At 45.3% G+C, this 18252-nt stretch overlaps 1 protein-coding gene across 2 annotated transcripts in view; it reads right to left on the reverse strand.

Annotated features, from left to right (window-relative positions):
• The window catches only part of NTNG2 (netrin G2), a 42705-nt gene extending 24748 nt beyond the window's left edge, over window positions 1–17957 (reverse strand). Inside the window, exons 1-2 of one of the 2 annotated variants that reach the window (XM_087944129.1) lie at window positions 17857–17957; window positions 12600–13859 (exon numbers count right to left, since the gene is read on the reverse strand). In XM_087944129.1, the coding sequence (XP_087800255.1) occupies window positions 12600–12812 (213 nt within the window). In that variant the 5' untranslated portion in view covers window positions 12813–13859; window positions 17857–17957. The remainder of the gene's footprint in view (window positions 1–12599; window positions 13860–17856) is intronic. The other variant, XM_087944130.1, reaches the window with a different exon arrangement.
• Window positions 17958–18252: the final 295 nt, after the last annotated feature.

Here is an 18252-nt window from a genome sequence, read left to right on the forward strand (position 1 = left end):
GCTAAGTGGGGCAATTGATAAGGCTGACCTTGGGACACCGTCATAAATACGAGTCAGTTGCAGTTGGAGCCCATCACTCTGGGGATGCTGCAACCGACATTAAGGGGTGGCAAGCGGTCGTAAGTCCCCTTTTGCCAGTTTGTTGTGACTTTGAACGGTCGCTAAACGAACTGCTGTAAGTCAAGGACTGTCTTGCCACAAAGCTTGTACTGCCTGCACAGACATTTTACACCCCACTGTGACACCTTGTGTAAGCCAATGCAAGGAGTTTACACCAGTCTATTAATTCAACTTCTCTCTCTGTCTTTTACTCCCTTCCTTCCTTCCACCTTTAAGTTCATATTAGCTGGCTCCGGCACAGATTTATGGTTATTTTTAAAAAAGAAATAAAATTCCCATTAAAATTGCTGTGCATTTTCTATCGCTCGTGTCTCCCAGTAAATAAGCTTTTCGGCTGCACTTTTTCATCCGTTGGGTTGATTAAATAAATGCTCATTCATTCAGAGTCAATCTCGCTTAATGTACAGTTTCTTGGAGCCATTTTCTATAATTCTGCCTCATTTGCCTACACCGTGGGCTCCTTGCTTAGAAGTTATGCACAGGGTGTATGTTTCAGTATGGATTTTTGTCAAAGTTGTTCAAAACTCCCCAAAGTACACAAATCTGAAGAATGAATGATGTATAATATTGATCTCGGAAAATGCATTCCGTACGTACCAACCAGACACAAACTGAACAAACATTTTCCAATTCCTGTTAGCCATAAGGCCAGCCAGCAAAACTTAAATTAAAATCTATCACTTTACAAATATCTTTCCCCCCCAAACGTTAAAACACATCACACGTTGCTTACTCATGGCTAAAAGATTGCTAACCTCTCTCTCTCTCTCTCTCTCTCTCTCTCCAGGTTTACAGAAAATGACCAATTAAACTAATCCTCCTCCTCCTCCTCCTCCTCCTCCTCCTCCTCCTCCTCCTCCTCCTCTTCTCCTCTTCTTCTTCTTCTTCTTCTTCTTCTTCTTCTTCTTCTTCTTGATGTCGCTATTTCATCAGCGGCTGAAGTGGGTTTGGCTTCTCTCCCTCCCTCCCTCTGGCAACCTCACCTCACCTTTTAAAAGGGAGCTAATCCTCTTAGGGCAGATGAGAATTTCAGAATATAGAATTAACCCAAATACAACCAGGGGAGCCTAAGCGAGCCATGGTTGCTGAAAAGCAAGCGGTTCTCCCTTCCCAGCTGGCAGGCCGGTGATCCCGTCCAGCACCCACCAAATTCCCACCAAAATCATCTCTGGGTTAGGATGTCCAACCTGCAGGGTTTTGAAAAAGTCGCCCTTTCGTTTTGTAGCTTTAGAGCTTAGGGTTTAGGGCCACACTTCAAACCAGAATTCCTGTCGTGAGGGTGTTGCAGAGGTAGGTCAAGTCAGACTTGGTTTCACGGCAATTTTCTTCTTTTTTTTACAACAACGGCATGATTGAACAAAATCTCATAGAGGTAAAGTGAATCATGCCTTTGTTAAGACAATCCAGGTTTCCCAATGGGTGTTTTTCCCCTTCCTTCCTTCCTCCCTCCCTCTCTGCCTTTCTCCCTCCTTCACTCTTTCTCATGATTCCTTCCTTCCTTTCCTTCCCTTCCTTCCCTTCCCTCCTGATTTCAATTTCCTTTCTCCCTTCCTCTTCCCTTCCTCCCCTCCATCCCTCCTGACTTCCATTTCCTTCTTCCATCCCTTTTCTTTCCTTCTTCCTTCCTTCCTTCTTCCCTTTTCTCCCTCCTTCCCTTTCTTCCCTCTCTTTCCTTCCTTCCCTCCATCCCTCCTGACTTCTGTTTCCTTCTTCCCTCCCCCCTCCCTCCCCTCTTCCCTTCCTCCCCTCCATCCCTCCTGACTTCCATTTCCTTCTTCCATCCCTTTTCTTTCCTTCTTCCTTCCTTCCTTCTTCCCTTCTCTCCCTCCTTCCCTTTCCTCCCTCTCTCTTTCCTTCCTTCCCACCATCCCTCCTGACTTTCATTTCCTTCTTCCCTCCCTTTTCTTTCCTTCTTCCTTCCTTTCTTCTTCCCTTCTCTCCCTCTTTCCCTTTCCTCCTTCTCTCTTTCCTTCCTTCCCTCCATCCCTCCTGACTTCTGTTTCCTTCTTCCATCCCTTTTCTTTCCTTCTTCCTTCCTTTCTTCTTCCCTTCTCTCCCTCCTTCCCTTTCCTCCCTCTCTCTTTCCTTCCTTCCCTCCATCCCTCCTGACTTTCATTTCCTTCTTCCCTCCCTCCCTCCCTCAGCCTCAGCCTCAGCCAACCAAATGCAGTTTTAACAGGTCCAGAAAATGTGCTATTATTAAAGGCATCTCGTATGGCCAGATACGGAAAGGCGAGGTGAGCTGAACATTGCATAAGAAGCCAGGCACGCAAGGAACAAGCGACAGGGAGATCAGAGGAAAACAAAACGCCCCAGAGAGGGGAACATCAGCCCTGGGCTGCTGTAGGAGACCAACTTGGGGGTGGCCTGCATTGCTATGTTTTCCAAGCCCTCTTCCTCAAATCGCTTCCCTAAAAACCAAAGACATCCAAAAAAAAAAAAAAAAGACTTGCCACCATCCCACTCGCAAGAAAAGATCCAACAACATCACAGAAACGCCGCAGCCTCCATCTATGACAACGCAAAGTGCATTATTGATTCAGGTGGGAGAAGAAAAGGGGGAAAATGCTTAGGACACTGGAAAAGAACGCTGCTCTTTAAAAGCTGCCTGCTCTCTCTATTTGCAGCTTTGCAGGGCCATAAATATTTTATTAATGTTTTCTTTTTTTAAAATGGGGGAGGCCGTGGCAGGTCTGGCTAATTCAAGCACAGGGCAGGATTGGGAAACAGCAGAGGATGGAGAGAGAGAGAGAGAAAGAGAGAAAGAAAGAGAGCGAGAGCGAGAAAGACACAGAGACAGAGAAAAGAGAGAGAAAAGAGACAGAGGGACAGAGAGAAAGAGAGAGAGGGAGAGAAAGACACAGAGACAGAGAGAGAAAAGAGAGAGAGAAAAAAAGAGACAGAGGGACAGAGAGAAAGAGAGAAAAGAGAGAGAAAGAAAAAGAGAAAAAAGAGAGAGAGAGAAAGAAAGAGAGAGGGTGAGAAAGAGACACAAGGACAGAGAGAGAGAGAGATCAGGGCAAAGGAGGCTAACCCAAATCATGCTACAACTTTTTGAAAAGCAGGCTAAGGATCACAAAACCAACCTGAAAACTTCACGGGGCATCTGGAGTGGAGGAAGAGGCTCACATAGACATCCCTCACCCCCACCACCCCACATCTTAGGCTGACATCGTCCCTGAGCAAAAGGGGACCACGTGACCCCAGGACGTCATAAATACGAGTCAGTTTTGCCAAGCATCTCACTTTTGATCGTGTGGCCGTGGGGATTCTGCACTGGTCATAAGTCTGAAATACGATCCTACGTGACTTTTTTTTCCCCCAGTGCCATTGTAACTTTGAATGGTCATTAAACGAACTGTTGTAAGTCAGGAACTACCTCGACACGTGTGTGGGTGTGGGTGTGTGTGTGTCTGCACGGGCAAAGAAATGTCCTTGGCATAGCCGCGTAGTCCTTTCTGAAGTTCCACATGGGATCCTCAAAATCTTGATGGTCTCCGCGACTTTCGTGCAGCAACACATTGGGAGTTGATGCTCGCTTGTAGCAGTAGTCAATTAGTCTTCATTTCTCTTAATGTCGCAGCTGCTTAACTTGAATTAGCAACGGTTGGGTGCTTGACTGGTGAAAGAATTAGGGGGGAATTTATGATCGTTTCCAGACAGGATTGCAATAAAACTGAAACAAGAGCCGCGTGAGTTAGAAGAACCCTCCCCTCTCTCTTGAAAGAAGAGCTTACAGAATATACAGAATAACAGAGTTGGAAGGGACCTTGGAGGTCTTCTAGTCCAACCCCCTGTTCAGGCAGGAAGCCCTATAACATTTCAGACAAATGTTTTCTTGCAGACATTTCATTACCAAATGTTCTGACCCACGCCCTTTTCCGACAAATCAAACGCAATTCAAAAGGAACAGAAACCTTGTAATGCTTTTGCAAAATAATGAGCTGTGATAAGCACAAGCCTTGCCAAACTGAGCGAGACTTGTCAAAAGATAACAGACAAGAAATAATTTGCAAGACAAAAACGTTCAAGTACAAACTCAGGATACTGGAATGTCCACGAGGCTGAGTTTCAAAACGTCTTTGCCTTCTGCAAAGTACATTCGTTCACAGCTGGTTTTTATCTTCTTGAAGGAGGGGCCATTACATTGCTGCCTTATGAGTCGCCCGTGCTGTTGTAGCTGCTCTTTCCTCCGAGCAATCCTGCACACACGTGCACTTGGCACAGGCTCCTCGGGAAGCTCCTCATCGCTGCTGCCAGCCCGCACAATCTGTGAAGGCAGCAGTCACTCCCTCATGGTCCTGGCCCCTCATCTGAGTCTTCGCTCTCCTCAGCCATCCACACCTGCTGCCGGCTAACCACGACACCAAACTACATAATGTCATCAGTGAGCTGAAAGTATTGTCTTCTAAAACAGGTAGCATTGGCACTCATTGTTTCAGCTTCTTGTCTGGACTACCCTGAGCAACATTTCCCCGACGTTCATAAATATCACAACCTTCCTCGCTGCTTCCCCCTCAATGATACCTTCTCAGAAATTAGACTTGGCCTTAGATCAGTAAAAGTCTCCCAGACAAAAAAAGAGAAATTTATTTCTTTTCTCCAAAGGGGTGGGGGGGACAAAATTGCCTTCTACCCACTGAAGTAATCAAGAAGGAGAAAAGGCTAAATTTGCTGCCATTTGTCTCTCTCTGATGAAACGGTTCGTCATTTCCCTGCCAGCTGAAAAAAAGTTATTTTACAAGAGGAGAACCGGAGGCTATGAAAACTTTTGTTTTCCTGTGACAGGCCGAGAAATAAATAAGCAATTTAATTTTTCCCCCCCATCATTTCTCTCTCTCTCTCTCTCTCTCTCTCTCTCTCTCTCGTGTGGGCCGGTGACTGGATGAGCAAGACCTGGTTTTCTCTTGAAGAAGCAAAGCTGTAGATCTTCTTCAGAAATTTATTTATTTTTTTGTTTCCCAGATGCGTTCATAAAGCCACCCCCCCAAAAAAAATGCATAGAGAGAGTGAGTGGGTGGGGGGAAAAACTAGGTAATAAGGGGAAAAAAACAATACCCTATCAGTTACAAGTGTTCTCCAGCCCAAATTAAATTAATTGGCATTTTGGTGTCCATGCAAAACAGAAGTCCATGCAACGCCGACAGTTCTGCAACTTGGCCCTGTCCCATCCACATAATTTCTCATTTCTTTAGCCGCAGGGACCTGGCTCAAGCCAAGACTTGTGTTCTTTTCCCTGTTTCTCTTCCCTTTTCAATCACAAATGCATTTGGGGCCTGTTTGCTGCTCCTCCCTCCCTCCTTCCTTTCTTCCAGACCCTAAGGGGAATTTGCAATTCATTTTTGCAATATTCCCTCTGGGAAAGGGACACAGATGGGAACAAGTGGACCTTGAGAAACGGTGCTCACAGGGCCCCTCCAGAACTCAGTTTCCAGAACTCAAACACAACATTAATATATATGTATGTATGTTTCTATGTATGTATGTATGTATGTATGTATGTATGTATGTATGTATGGCATTCAGCTTTGTTCGGGTATTTTCCCACGTCATTGTAGTTGTGCTTTTAAAGTGTAGCAACGTTTCGGCAGAATCTCATCTGCCATCATGTATACAGAAGCCTGATGATGGCAGATGAGATTCTGAGATTGCTGCCAAACGCTGCTCAACTGGCTAAAAGCACAACTACATGAGTGCGAAAATGTAAGAATATATATATATATATATATATATATATATATATATATATATATATATATATATATATATATATATATATATATATCTTAATATATGTTGTGTTGGCTTGTTATATTTTCCCACGTCATTGTAGTTCTTTTAAATATATATATATTTCTGCTTCTGCTCATTTCCTCCTTCACCCCTTAATCATATCAAATATATATACCAATGACTACTTCAAATGGCTGTTTCTGAAACTTTAGAAACAAAGACACGGAACTAGTTAAGGGCTTTAATGGAAACTTTTTTAAAACATAAAAAAGGGGAAAAAGAGAGGGAGAGAGAGAGGGAGAGAAATATGCCCTTAATGCTCCTTTCCATCCATTATTCAGCATCTCCAAGCCGATAATGAGATCTAAAACCGACCTTTAGGGTTTTTTTTCTTTCCTCCTGAGTTTTACCTTTGATCTAAAAAACATCATTAGCTCCCTGGCTTGTTATGCAAGGCAGCATTTTGCCCTCAGCTCCCCTTCATTGTGACTGTAGAGCCCGGGATGACTTGTGACATTTGGCGAGAAGGAAAAATCCAAATTTGAGGGTGTGGGGGGGAATCCAGATTCATCCCCACCTTCTCTTTCTTCATACCATGCATTGATAAACTTCCTGGAATTCAGGAAGGATTAAATGAACAGTTTTGAACACCTTGATGCAAAAAAAGGAGGAGGAGGAGGAGGAGGAAGGAGGAGGAGGAGGAGAGGAGGAGGAGGAGGAGGAGGAGGAGGAGGAGGAGGAGGAGGAGGAGGAGGAGGAGAAGAAGAAGAAGAAGAAGAAGAGAAGAAGAAGAAGAAGAAGAAGAAGAAGAAGAAGAAGAAGAAGAAGAAGAAGAAGAAGAAGAAGAAGAAGAAGACAACATTGAGACTCTAGAAAGAGTGCAGAGAAGAGCAACAAGATGCATTAGGGGACCGGAGCAGGGGTAGGATTCAGCTGGTTTGGACTGGTTCAGGTGAACCGGTAGTTCTGGCAATTAGCTGGTCCCGCCCACCTGCCCCTCCCCTAGACTGTCCTATAATTCGTGCGGCTGCAGAAGGTGAGTTTTAGAGCTCAAAATGGCTGTTTTTTAAACACTATGCGCATGTGCACAAAACACACGCTCACCAAACCGGTTGTTACACTGGTTGAATCCCACCACTGGACTGGAGGCTAAAACATATGAAGATGACAGGAATTGGGTACGTCTCGTCTAATGAAGAGAAGGACTCGGGGTGACATGATAGCAGTCTTCCAGTATCTGAGGGGCTGCCCCAAAGAAGAGGGAGTCAAGCTATTCTCCAAACTGCACCTTCAGAAGGCAGGACAAGAAGCAACGGGTGGAAACTAACCAAGGAGAGAACCAAAATTTCTGGGCAGTGGGAACCATTCACCACTGGAACGTCTTGCCTCTGATGGAAGAAGATGAAGTTGAGGGCAGGAGAAACCCACCAAATCAATGAATGGATCACCCCATGTTTCAGGTGGAGTTGAGATGTCCTTGAATACATCTGAAGAGAACGTAGAATAGTAGGGTTGGAAGGGGTCTTGGAGGTCTTCTAGTCCAACCCCTGGCTCAAGCAGGAAACCCTGCCTGAAAGCTGAACAAGAAGGAATGGAATGGGTGGAAACTACGCAAGGAGAGAAGCAGGTTGATCAATCCCTATCTTAGATGGTGTGGGAGATGACCAGCATGTTGAGCCCGAAGGAGGGGGTCAAACATGTTGCCTTCAGAAGTTGTGAGAGCTTCATCCTTGGAAGCTTTCAAGAAGAGATTGGACTGTCAGAAACGGTGTAGGGTCTCCTGCTCGGGCGGGGTGGGTGGGTTGGATTAGATGACCTCCAAGTTCCCTTCGAACTCTTTGTTATTCTATGTTCCATGTTCTAGCTCCCTGCTCTTCCTTGGACACCTTTACTGTAGCATCACAATGGCAATGTCTAGACCAGTCAATTAATGCTCCTTCTTTACTATCCCTCCAGCGTGTAACTTTTATAGATCTATTTGCAAGACAGTTGTGAAATCAAGAGCTCTGCGGTGATTTATAAAGTAGTTGACAAAACAGCGGGATTATTTTTAATTAAAAAGGCTCCATCTGAGCTGATTAGCTCCTCCACCAAAGAAGCAGCAAAGCCAAAGAAACAACATCTTCACACTCAAGTCTACACACACCTTTCACTTCTGGGCATTTGTAAAGCGTTCGCTTACACCTCACACTAGCTGTGAGTCACAGCTGCCGTGCAGAACCTCATTCAAGAAACCTGGTTGGCGTGACTTTGCCATTCACAAAACCATGGGTGTTGGCTTTACACGCTGTGCAAACTCACCATCTGTCCTGTGTGACTTACAACCTTTAGTTTACATTGTAACGCTCGCAGTGACAATGACACTGAAAAAAAAAGTGTATTATGACCGTTTTTCGCACTTACGACTGTTGGGGCATCCCCGTGGTCATGAGATCAAAATTCGGGCGCTTGGAAACCGACTCATACTTATAACGGTTGCAGTGTTCTGGGGTCACGTGATTCCTCTTTGAGACAAAATCTACGGGGGAAGCCAGATTCACTTAACAACCAGGTGACTAACTTAACCACTGCAGTGATTCGCTCAACAACCGTAGGAAGGAATGTCGTAAAATGATGCAAAGCTCACTTAATGACTGCTTCACTCAGCAACAGTTAATTGGGACCATAAGTCAAGGACTATTTGTAATGAATTCACTGATTAAACAGTGACTGAGGCTAAGCATTAAAATAATGTTATTTTTATTCTCTCTTTGTGTGCATTTTTAGTTTGTACTTCACATTCCTTGTCGAAATGTTCTCTCTCTGAGAATATATCTGCTGGGAAAAAAACACAAACAAAACTCCACATTGGTGACGGGAAGGGCATCTGGTCAGTAAACACTCAGCTCTGTTCAGTTGGCCAGACTCCACCCCAATGCAAGGGATTATGGGGTCATTTTAAAGAGGACTTTTCCTTCTCAAAATGTTTATTTTTCTTTAAGACGGAAGACAGTTTTCATCCAAAATAATAAAGATGATTAAAAATAAAGCCATGATTTAAAAAAAAAACCAACTCACCCACTCCCTTTTCATTTAAATCAATCATGTAGGGGAAAGTTATGGCATGCTACAAGCGGCGATTCCAGTAAATAAATAATGCAAAGAAAACCCAAATTTGGACAACTTCCCAAAATTATATTCTGGACAATAGGACCAACAGGGAAGCATTATTTTCAGTAGCTTTTGAGAGTTTCTCATTATTATTAATTCTTTATGAAAAGATTATTATCATCATTACTGGCACAGCACAAGGACTGCTATATATATATTTCTCCTCTCCATGGGCATTTCTCACAGAAATGTAAGAGCTGGCCTCACACACACAACTTATGGACCAGTGGAGTGTACCGTAAACCGGAGCTCTCTGTCCATCGCCCTTCAAGCCATATTCACACAACACACAATACAGTAAATCTTAAAGGAAGGAATCACCGTTAGAAGAGAAGAGAAGAGAAGAGAAGAGAAGAGAAGAGGGGATAGAATAGAATAGAATAGAATAGAATCGAATAGAATCGAATAGAATAGAATAGAATAGAATATAGAGTAGAGTAGAGTAGAGTAGAGTAGGAATAGGAATAGGAATAGGAATAGGAATAGGAATAGGAATAGGAATAGAATATAGAATAGAATAGAATAGAATAGAATAGAATAGAATAACAGAGTTGGAAGGGACCTTGGAGGTCATCCAGTCGAACCCCCCCCCACCTGCTCAAGGAGTTGCTGCACTGATGTAAGAGAGCTAGTCCTCAATTTACAATAATTTGTTTCATGGCCATTCGAAGTTACGACACTGGAAGGAAGTGATTTATGGCCATTTCCCACACTTATGAGTCCTTGCAGCATCTCTATGGCCACGTGATCAGAATCTGGAGGCTTGGAAACTGGCATGTACTTATGTCAGTTGCAGCATCCCAGAGTCACATGATCCCTTTTGTGACCTTCCAACCAGCCAGCTTCACTGGCTGGTTCCTAACTTAATGACTGCAAGTGATTTGCTTAACAAGGTGGTTAAAAAAAAAATGGGGGCAAACCTCACTTAGCAACTGTCTTCCTTAGTAACGGAACGTAGGTTGCTCCAGTGATGTAACTTTAGTCTTCTCACGACCAGAGAATTGTTAAGATTCCCACAAGACGCTGAATTGCATTTTAATCTCCTTGGAATTTGTACAATGATGCCAACCCGGTCTAGGAATTCAAAATAATCCCGTGGAAACCACCAGCGATGCTTCCGCTTACGGGCAGCATTGGAAGACAAATATTGTCTTGATGACAGCCCTTAGAAAGTCCTTGCCATCAGGCTGTTCCCAGTGGGGATGATGGGACTTGATGTCCCGCACCCTCTGGGCAGCTTTGAAGTTCTCCAACCACACGCTCCACCCCCCAACTTCACTCTTCAATGGACCTTCAAAATGTACCTCTCAATTTCCTGAGTTTGCAACAAGACAATAACTCCCACTCTCTGTCTACACACACACACACACACACACACACACACACACACACTTAATTTTCCACTCCCATCTTCATGTTTAGACACTAATTAATGAGGCAGCGAGGAGATTCTGATTATTCCTATCGTGGCCATATTTAAATTCAGGAATCCAGCCCAAGTATTGATCCTTAAAAAGCATCTGAAAATCCACTTTAAGCCAACGCAACTCATTTGTCTACCCAGCCAATTCTGCAAGCTCAGTTGACCGAATGAAATAAACCTCTTAAGCATCTTCCCCGCCCTTACCCTGCCCTCTTGCTAAGCCATCTCTGACTTTGGGATCAGGGATATTATGGAGTGAAAGAACACAATGCAACCCAATAACAGAGTTGGAAGGGACCTTGGAGGTCTTCTAGATCAACCTCTGCTCAGGCAGGAAACCCTCTACTATTTCAGACAAATGGTTATCCAGTCCCTTCTTAAAAGCTTCCAGTGATGGAGCAGCCACAACTTCTGGTGGCAAGCGGTTCCACTGGTTAATTGTCTTCACTGTCAGGACGTTTCTCCTTAGTTCTAAGTTGCTTCTCTCCATGGTTAGTTTCCATCCATCGTTTCTTGTCCTGCCTTCTGGGGCTTTGGAGAATAGATTGACCCCCGCCTCTTCTTTGGGGCAGCCCCTCAAATACTGGAAGACTGCCATCCTGTCACCCCTGGTCCTTCTCTTCACTAGACTAGACATACCCAGTTCCAACAAATATTCTTTACATGTTTTAGCCTCCCCTAATCCTCTTTGTTGCTCTTCTCTGCAGGGCCTCAACGTCTCTTTTACATCGTGGTGACCAAACTGGATGCAATATTCCACGTGTGGCCTTACCAAGGCCTTATAAAGTGGTATTAACACTGCCCATGACCTTGCGGTAGATCCAGATAGACATCACAGAACCACCTGTGGGTGCTCCATCACTGGAAGTTTTTAAAAAGAGTGTGATGACCCAGGGTGGGATACAAAACAAACACAGTCACAGAAAACAGGTGAAGCCCCTTTGATTCCTTCACTTTGCTTCCAAGCTCCAAATATCCTTGATGGAAGACAAAAAAACTCCCACACAAACAGTTACAAGAAGGAGGGAAAAGGCAACACAAACCAGGCAAGATAAGGGCTGGAGGACGTCCACAGATATCAGAACACACACTGGGAAGGACGCCAAACTCAGAGAGGAACCATAAACTAGAGATATTTCCATGCTTTCTTTCCAGCGCTTGCCCGTACGCATGTGTGTCCTCTTATTCAGTTGTCACAGCTGCAGCCCATGAAGAACATCAAGGCCCTCTCCCCCCGAGTAGACCACGTCTCTCCCTTATCCTCTCCTCCCTGCGTGCCCTAGGATGAGGAGGGGATGGGCCTGGGTCCTCCTCTGGCTGCCCAGCCGGCCTCTGCCCTCTCCCAGCCTCCTCCACCACCTCTGGAGCCACACTTCCACTCCCTGTCGGCTGTTCCTCCTCTCCCTCAAAGTCAGTCTCCACAGGGGGCATGACAAAGCGACTGGACAGCCGTCTGTCCAGAATGATATAATATGGTCTCCTGCTTGAGCAGGGGGTTGGACTAGAAGACCTCCAAGGTCCCTCCCAGCTCTGTAATTCTATGTTCTATTCCACTTCCCCCCGGATGCAAAGCGAAGACTCTTCGTATTACGTCCCCTAGTTTAACGCCCGAGTGCAATTCTTAAGAAAGATTCATGCCCCCTTGAAGATGGGATTCAGCCCAGATCCTTTCACACCTGACCCAGGTATTCTACCCAGGACAAAGACGCATAGAGACCCTGCTCAACATGTAGAGCTTCTTCCCAAAGAGAGTTTTCCCCAGCTGCTTGGGCACACCTTTCACCAAAAGGAGAATGTTCTGCCTACAGAACACATTTTGCACGATTAAAAACCAGAAACGCCAAGGATCAGCTCCAGACCGGACTTCATCACAACAACTGTTCAATTTTGAAATTCACTTCTCTGGTCTGTTTCTCCTTCGCTGGATTCGCACCGTGTGCAAGAGCTGAGCACACAACCAGCCTTTCCCGGACCAAAGGACCCCTCTGGGCATTCGTGGATCAACCCCAAAACTGAAAGTTGAAGTTTGAACCGAAGTGACAGGCTGTTCAAATCAACTTTCTTCTCACTCAGGAAGCAACCAAGACTTTGGGAGAATTGCAAACTCTTAGGTCTGTGAAAACAGGGCAAAATAAATACATTTTTTTAATTTAAAAAAAAAAGTCTTACTTACATGAGTGCAAAACCGCTCAGGTGGGTCCCCGCAGGTGATGCCGGAAGGTTCCACCCGGACCGTTGCAAAGTCCTTCATGGCCATCGCTTTGGGCTGGCAAGCGTAAAACTCCCACATGGGCCCATTGTCCGTGGTGACCCAAGACTTGCAGATGTCATACTGTCCCATGACCAGAGGAAGACAATGCAATAAGATGGCCACGTGGTGAAGCATGGCAGATGCAGCCAAGCGGAAAGGACCCCGGAATCGTGACCAAGTCAGAGACTGGCGTTGGGGAAGTCCTCTGGATCAGCATGGACACTTCCCGCCCAAGACCACGCCTGGAGAGGTCCAGTTGAAGAGAATGAGGAGGTCCATTCCCTACCCTCCCGCCTTAGCCATGGGGAGCAGCAGCTGTCCCGAGCAACCCCCCCTCTCCCCACTGATCAGCGATCACGTCTTGTTCCACTTCATCCTCTCCTTCTGTCGGCTAAGCAGTCTCAGGATGTGAAGGTAGCTAGAGGTGACTCGCTCCGATCAATCAAGAGAGCTATCAAATTTTCATTTTGCGATGAAATTTGACCAGTCGAGGCAGCGGGGGCAGGACATATATGAGAGAGAGAGAGAGAGAGAGGAAGGGAAGGAGGAGGAGGAGAAGGAGAAGGAGAAGGAGAGGAGGAGGAAGAGGAGTGTGTCTGTGTGAAGAAGGGCTTAAAAAGTTACAGGGTTGAGTACAGTTAACTTTTCATTCCCACCCCTTGCTAATGGCTACGTGGCACCAAGCTGTCAAGTACTTTTTTTTGGGGGGGGTGGTAACCTTCTCTAAGGAAAAGAACATTTGAGGCTAAAAAGAGAAGAAGAAAGAAAAAAATAGAACGCGTGCCTCACATTTCTTGACCAATAAACTTCAAGAAGACAATTTCACCCTCTGGGTTTGTTTGTTTGTTGTTGTTTAAAAAAAAATAACCGTTCATGAATTTGTTGCCTCTTTCTTTCTTTCTTTCTTTCTTTCTTTCTTTCTTTCTTTCTTTCTTTCTTTCTTTCTTTCTTTCTTTCTTTCTTCTTCTTCTTCTTCTTTCTTCTTCTTCTTCTTCTTCTTCTTCTTCTTCTTCTTCTTCTTCTTCTTCTTCTTCTTCTTCTTCTTCTTCGCAGGAAATGGGAGATGTTATTAGAAAATAGCCCCTGGTTTCATACCCCTTCTGGGCATCGGCCTCCAAAGCATATCCAGTTTATGCAAGATGATCAAGGGAGAAGAAACTCAGTCCGTTGGCACCACGCGGCCTGCAAGAGAATTTTTTTTAAAAAAAGAAGAAGTGGTAGTCAGATTAGCTGGTGGGTGGGGGAAAAAAATAAAGTTTTGTATCAGCAAAAAGAGGGAGAAAGAGTCCACAGAGACAGCATTAAAAGAGAGCATTTTCTCCAAACAGAGGCTTCTAGGGTTACACCAGAGGACGCACACACACACACACACACACACACACACACACACACACACACACAAATAGATATATTCCTTTTCCTGCCTTTTTCTCTCCCTCCTGTTCAATCCGGATCACACTGCGATCCACAGAATGATGACAAAACCAGAGTTGGTGCCTTAAATATATATATATATAGATATAGATATATATAAAAACACCCACAAGAATAAGTAGGAATCTAGCAAGGGACTGAGCAGAAACCTTTAGGAAGCCAAACCCCAATAAATAATGTATCCCACTAGTGAAAATTCAGCCCAGCCTCTGCCAAGAAAGATTCATCTGGACCACGAAAAAAGCAGCAGCAGCAATTTGAAAGATTCATGAGGATCCCCCCCCCAAAAAACCCCAGAAGGACCTGTCACTTTCCTCTCCCCCTGCAAGAAATCTGGGAGAGGAAGATCTCAGCTTTGCTCCTTTGCAAACTCGGAGCAGACAGGTAGCCCCCTGCACACCCCTCCTCCCAATCAGGAGGCCAAAGACACCCCCACCCCACCTCCAATTGCTTGGCGGAGCTAGAAATCTCTCTCTCTCTCTCTCTCTCTATCTATCTATCTATCTATCTATCTCTATCTATCTATCTATCTATCTATCTATCTATCTATCTCTCTCTCTCTCTATCTATCTATCTATCTATCTATCTATCATCTATCTATCTCTCTCTCTCTCTCTATGTCTCCTTGCTTGGTTTTGCAAAGTGCCACCGTGCCTTCGGAAGATGCCCAACTGTCTTAAACATCGTTGCTTTCCTCTCTCCAGGGAAACTCCATCCTTCCTGCCTTCCTAGCTTTTTCTTTTCTTTTTCTCTCTTAAAAAAAGGGGGGGGGGAGGAAGAAAGGCGAAAGGCTAACCTGGTGGGGATCTGCAAGTGCCCCTTGTCTTCTGGCTCATTAGAGGGCTAAATCCCCCCAACTTCCCCCGCCCCCTCGCTTGAAAGTCATCTCCCCTTGAAAAGCAAGACCTGGTTACTATTTTTGAACTCAGGATTAAGCTTGGGGCTGGGACGAAGCCAAGAAGAAAAGGAAGGGATGGAGTGATGCAAAAAAATATATATGTTATGAACCCCCCTCTCCTCCTCCTCCTCCTTCCTGACATCAGATCTGATTTTCACCATCAAGCCTTCTCCCCTAACTTCCTTACCCCATCAGATTTGTCACCCAGTAATTCTGACATTAATCACCGAAAAGACGTCGCCGCATCTCGAGGCTGGAGCCAACCCACGGTGGGCTTCAAGGAAGGCACCCACCGGCCGTGTTATTTTGGGAGGAGAGAGCCGGTGGCCTTGGTGAAGAGAGCGGATATCCAGGGCAAAACCCCCTCCCTTCAATCTGCAATTTTGGTCTTTGGCCCTCATGGATATTTTATAGGAATTGCTTTCCGCTGCTGTGCAAAAATTATTATTATGATCCCACAAAAATGCTCGGCCGAGGTTTCCTTCCCGCATGAGGATAAATCTTGATTATTAAGAAAGTCCCCTTTCTGGGAAGACGGGAAACCGATGCCTTGATTTCTTTTAAGAGTCCATCTGAGACTAGCCGCTGCTCGCCTCACAAAAATTAGATTTTATCTGGGTATCTGGATGGCGCTCCCTTGTCCTCCGTTATTGGATTAAGCGTGCTTTTGAAATAAAGAGGAAACAGCGATGGTTGCAACACCCTACTGGGGAATTAAGCAGTCAACTGAACGGCACGCTTGGCAATTAAATGCAACATTTCCCAGAAAACACATACTCACGCAAGGGGGGGAGAGGAAGGAAGGAAGGAAGGAAGGAAGGAAGAAAAAGAAAGAAAGAAGGAAGGAAATAAAAGAGAGGAAATGAACTTAGCCAGGAAGGAAACTGTACAAGAATATTATTTGCTTTGCTGTTTGGAAAGTCAGCACTCAGTCCTTGAGGTTTGACCATTCTTGTTTTCTCCTCTTTTCCTGTTATTTGTGGTGGAAGCTGACACCTGAAATGGCTTGAAGGGAATTGCATTCTCCGGGGGGGGGGACACCCCATGCTCTTAATACCAGAGGAAGGTCATTCCCAAGCATTTCTTCAAATCTATCCTCCTCCTCCAAAGGATGTTTAAAAAAAATAAAATAAGATATTCCTGGCTGAATATTAGACAGACCCAAACTCAACAAAACTCTAGCTTTCTGCCAACTTTTTTTTGAGGGTGGGGGAAGATATCCCAAAATTTAGGGCGGGATGTGAAACACTCCCTGGAATGGAATGGATTTTGTCTCAGTTGTGCATCAGAAAAGAAAAAAAAAGCTTGCTAAGGATGAAGTTGTAGAGAAGAAAAAGAGACACATCAAAGTGACCTGGAAACCAAGGCAGGAGAGTGGAAATATCTGGGGTTGGGTTGGAAAGTTTTGGGAGGGGAAGAAGTTGCTGTAGACAGGGCAAAACAAAAACCCAGAGATGACATTTCACAAAGCTGGATGGATTCTTTTGTTGTTCCCTTGTCAAGCAAATTTACTTGGCTGGCAGAGGCCTTGAAAATTTTGCAAATCACCAAGCAACCCAATACCTCATTCTGGGGCGCAGTTGACTCCCAAGTAAAGTCAAGCTAGAAAGGAGGCCGTTCAACATATATGTATATGTATATGTATATATATATTCTTCTATAGTCTTGCCTGGATAGATATAAATATCCAGGCTGGGCAAAGTTGCTCTCCAAATGAGTGAAATGAAATGATCTAATCCCGAGCCAGCAGATCCATACCAAAATAAGCAGGGAGAAAAGTGATTCAGCTAGTACATTTTAGTCACATACACAACAGAAACACACAGAGAGACAGAGGGAGGGAAGGAGGAGAGAGAGAGAGAGAGAGAGAGAGAGAGAATGAACGAACTATGCAGGATGCCAAGAACATAGAAAGAAATCTCTGGGGTTGTTATTCATTTCCTGTTAGGAGATCTCTCGGCTTCTCTCTCTTAATAATCATAAAAAAAAATAATCAGATTACTGTATGATGTGCTCCCTCCCTCACCCCACCCTTTTTAAAGGACAGAGTGAAGAGAGAGAGAGAGAGAGAGAGAGAGAGAGAGGCCAGTTGAAGGGGTTCGGGGTGGGGGGTAAGAGAACAGGAAAGATTTGGGCTGGGTTGGGAAGAAAAAAAAATCGATGCAAATTGTTTGGAGGGCTTCAAAAAGAGCCCAAGAGAAGCTTCAGGCAAAGGAGAGAAGGAGAAGGAAGGAAAGAAAGAAAAGGGGGGGAAAGGGAAGGATGATAGATAGAGATAGATGAGATTGATAGAGGGATAGAGAGAGAGAGAGAGATGAGAGAGATGAATAGATAAGATTGATAGGAAGATGAGGAGAGAGAGAGAGAGAGAGATAGACAGATAGACAGACAGACAGACAGACAGATAGACAGAGAGGAATAGATACATAGATAAATAGATAAATAGATAGATAGATAGATAGATAGATAGATAGATAGATAGATAGATAGATAGATAGATAGATAGATAGATAGATAGATAGATAGATAGATAGATAGATAGAAGGAAAAAACGGGAGGGAAGAAAAGGGAAAGGATGATGGTGCACAAACCCGCACTTGGAAATCTGGACCGCGAGTTGCGAAGAGAGCAGCCCTAAAGCATCCCCTTCCCCGTAGATGGGTCCAATTCTAGAGGTTTACACGCCCCCAAGGATCCCCCTCGGAGAAAGCAGGTTGTTGCTAACTTCCCTCCCCCCCAGCCTCCTCCTGCCCGGCCCAAGCCAGCCGCAGGGACGGCTGCGGACTTTTCCCGCACGGCGCTGGGGGGAGCCCGAGAGGAGCGCCAGGGATCTCCGCGGCTACTCACCGGGAACGGGCGGATCCAGGCGGGCGGGATGGGATGGAGAGCCCTTCTCCAAAGACCGGGACGGGTGCCAGGAAGAGAGGCTGCACCTCGTACCCCCGCCGCCCCCCGCCTCTGGCCAGGGGGCCTTCCCGCGGCTGTCCCCCCCCACGCCGACCCCTCCGGCGAAGTTGGGGAAGGGGAAACTGCGGCGGAGAAGCGATGGAGACCCGGCAAGGAAGAAAAGGAGGAAGGCAACCTGGCCTCCCTCCCTCCTCTCTCTTTCATTCCTCCCCACTCTCTTCTCTTCTTTCCTCCCTTCCCTTTTTCTTTCTTTCCTTCCTTCCTGCCTTCCTTCTTTGCTTCTCCTTCCTTCTTCCTCGCCTTGCTTCTTTCTTTCCTTCCTTCCTTTTCTTTTTC

The sequence above is a fragment of the Notechis scutatus genome, chromosome 15 (assembly GCF_049901735.1).
Source record: "Notechis scutatus isolate UNSWTSFEM ecotype Mainland chromosome 15, rNotScu1.2, whole genome shotgun sequence".
In the NCBI taxonomy this organism is placed as follows: domain Eukaryota; kingdom Metazoa; phylum Chordata; class Lepidosauria; order Squamata; family Elapidae; genus Notechis; species Notechis scutatus.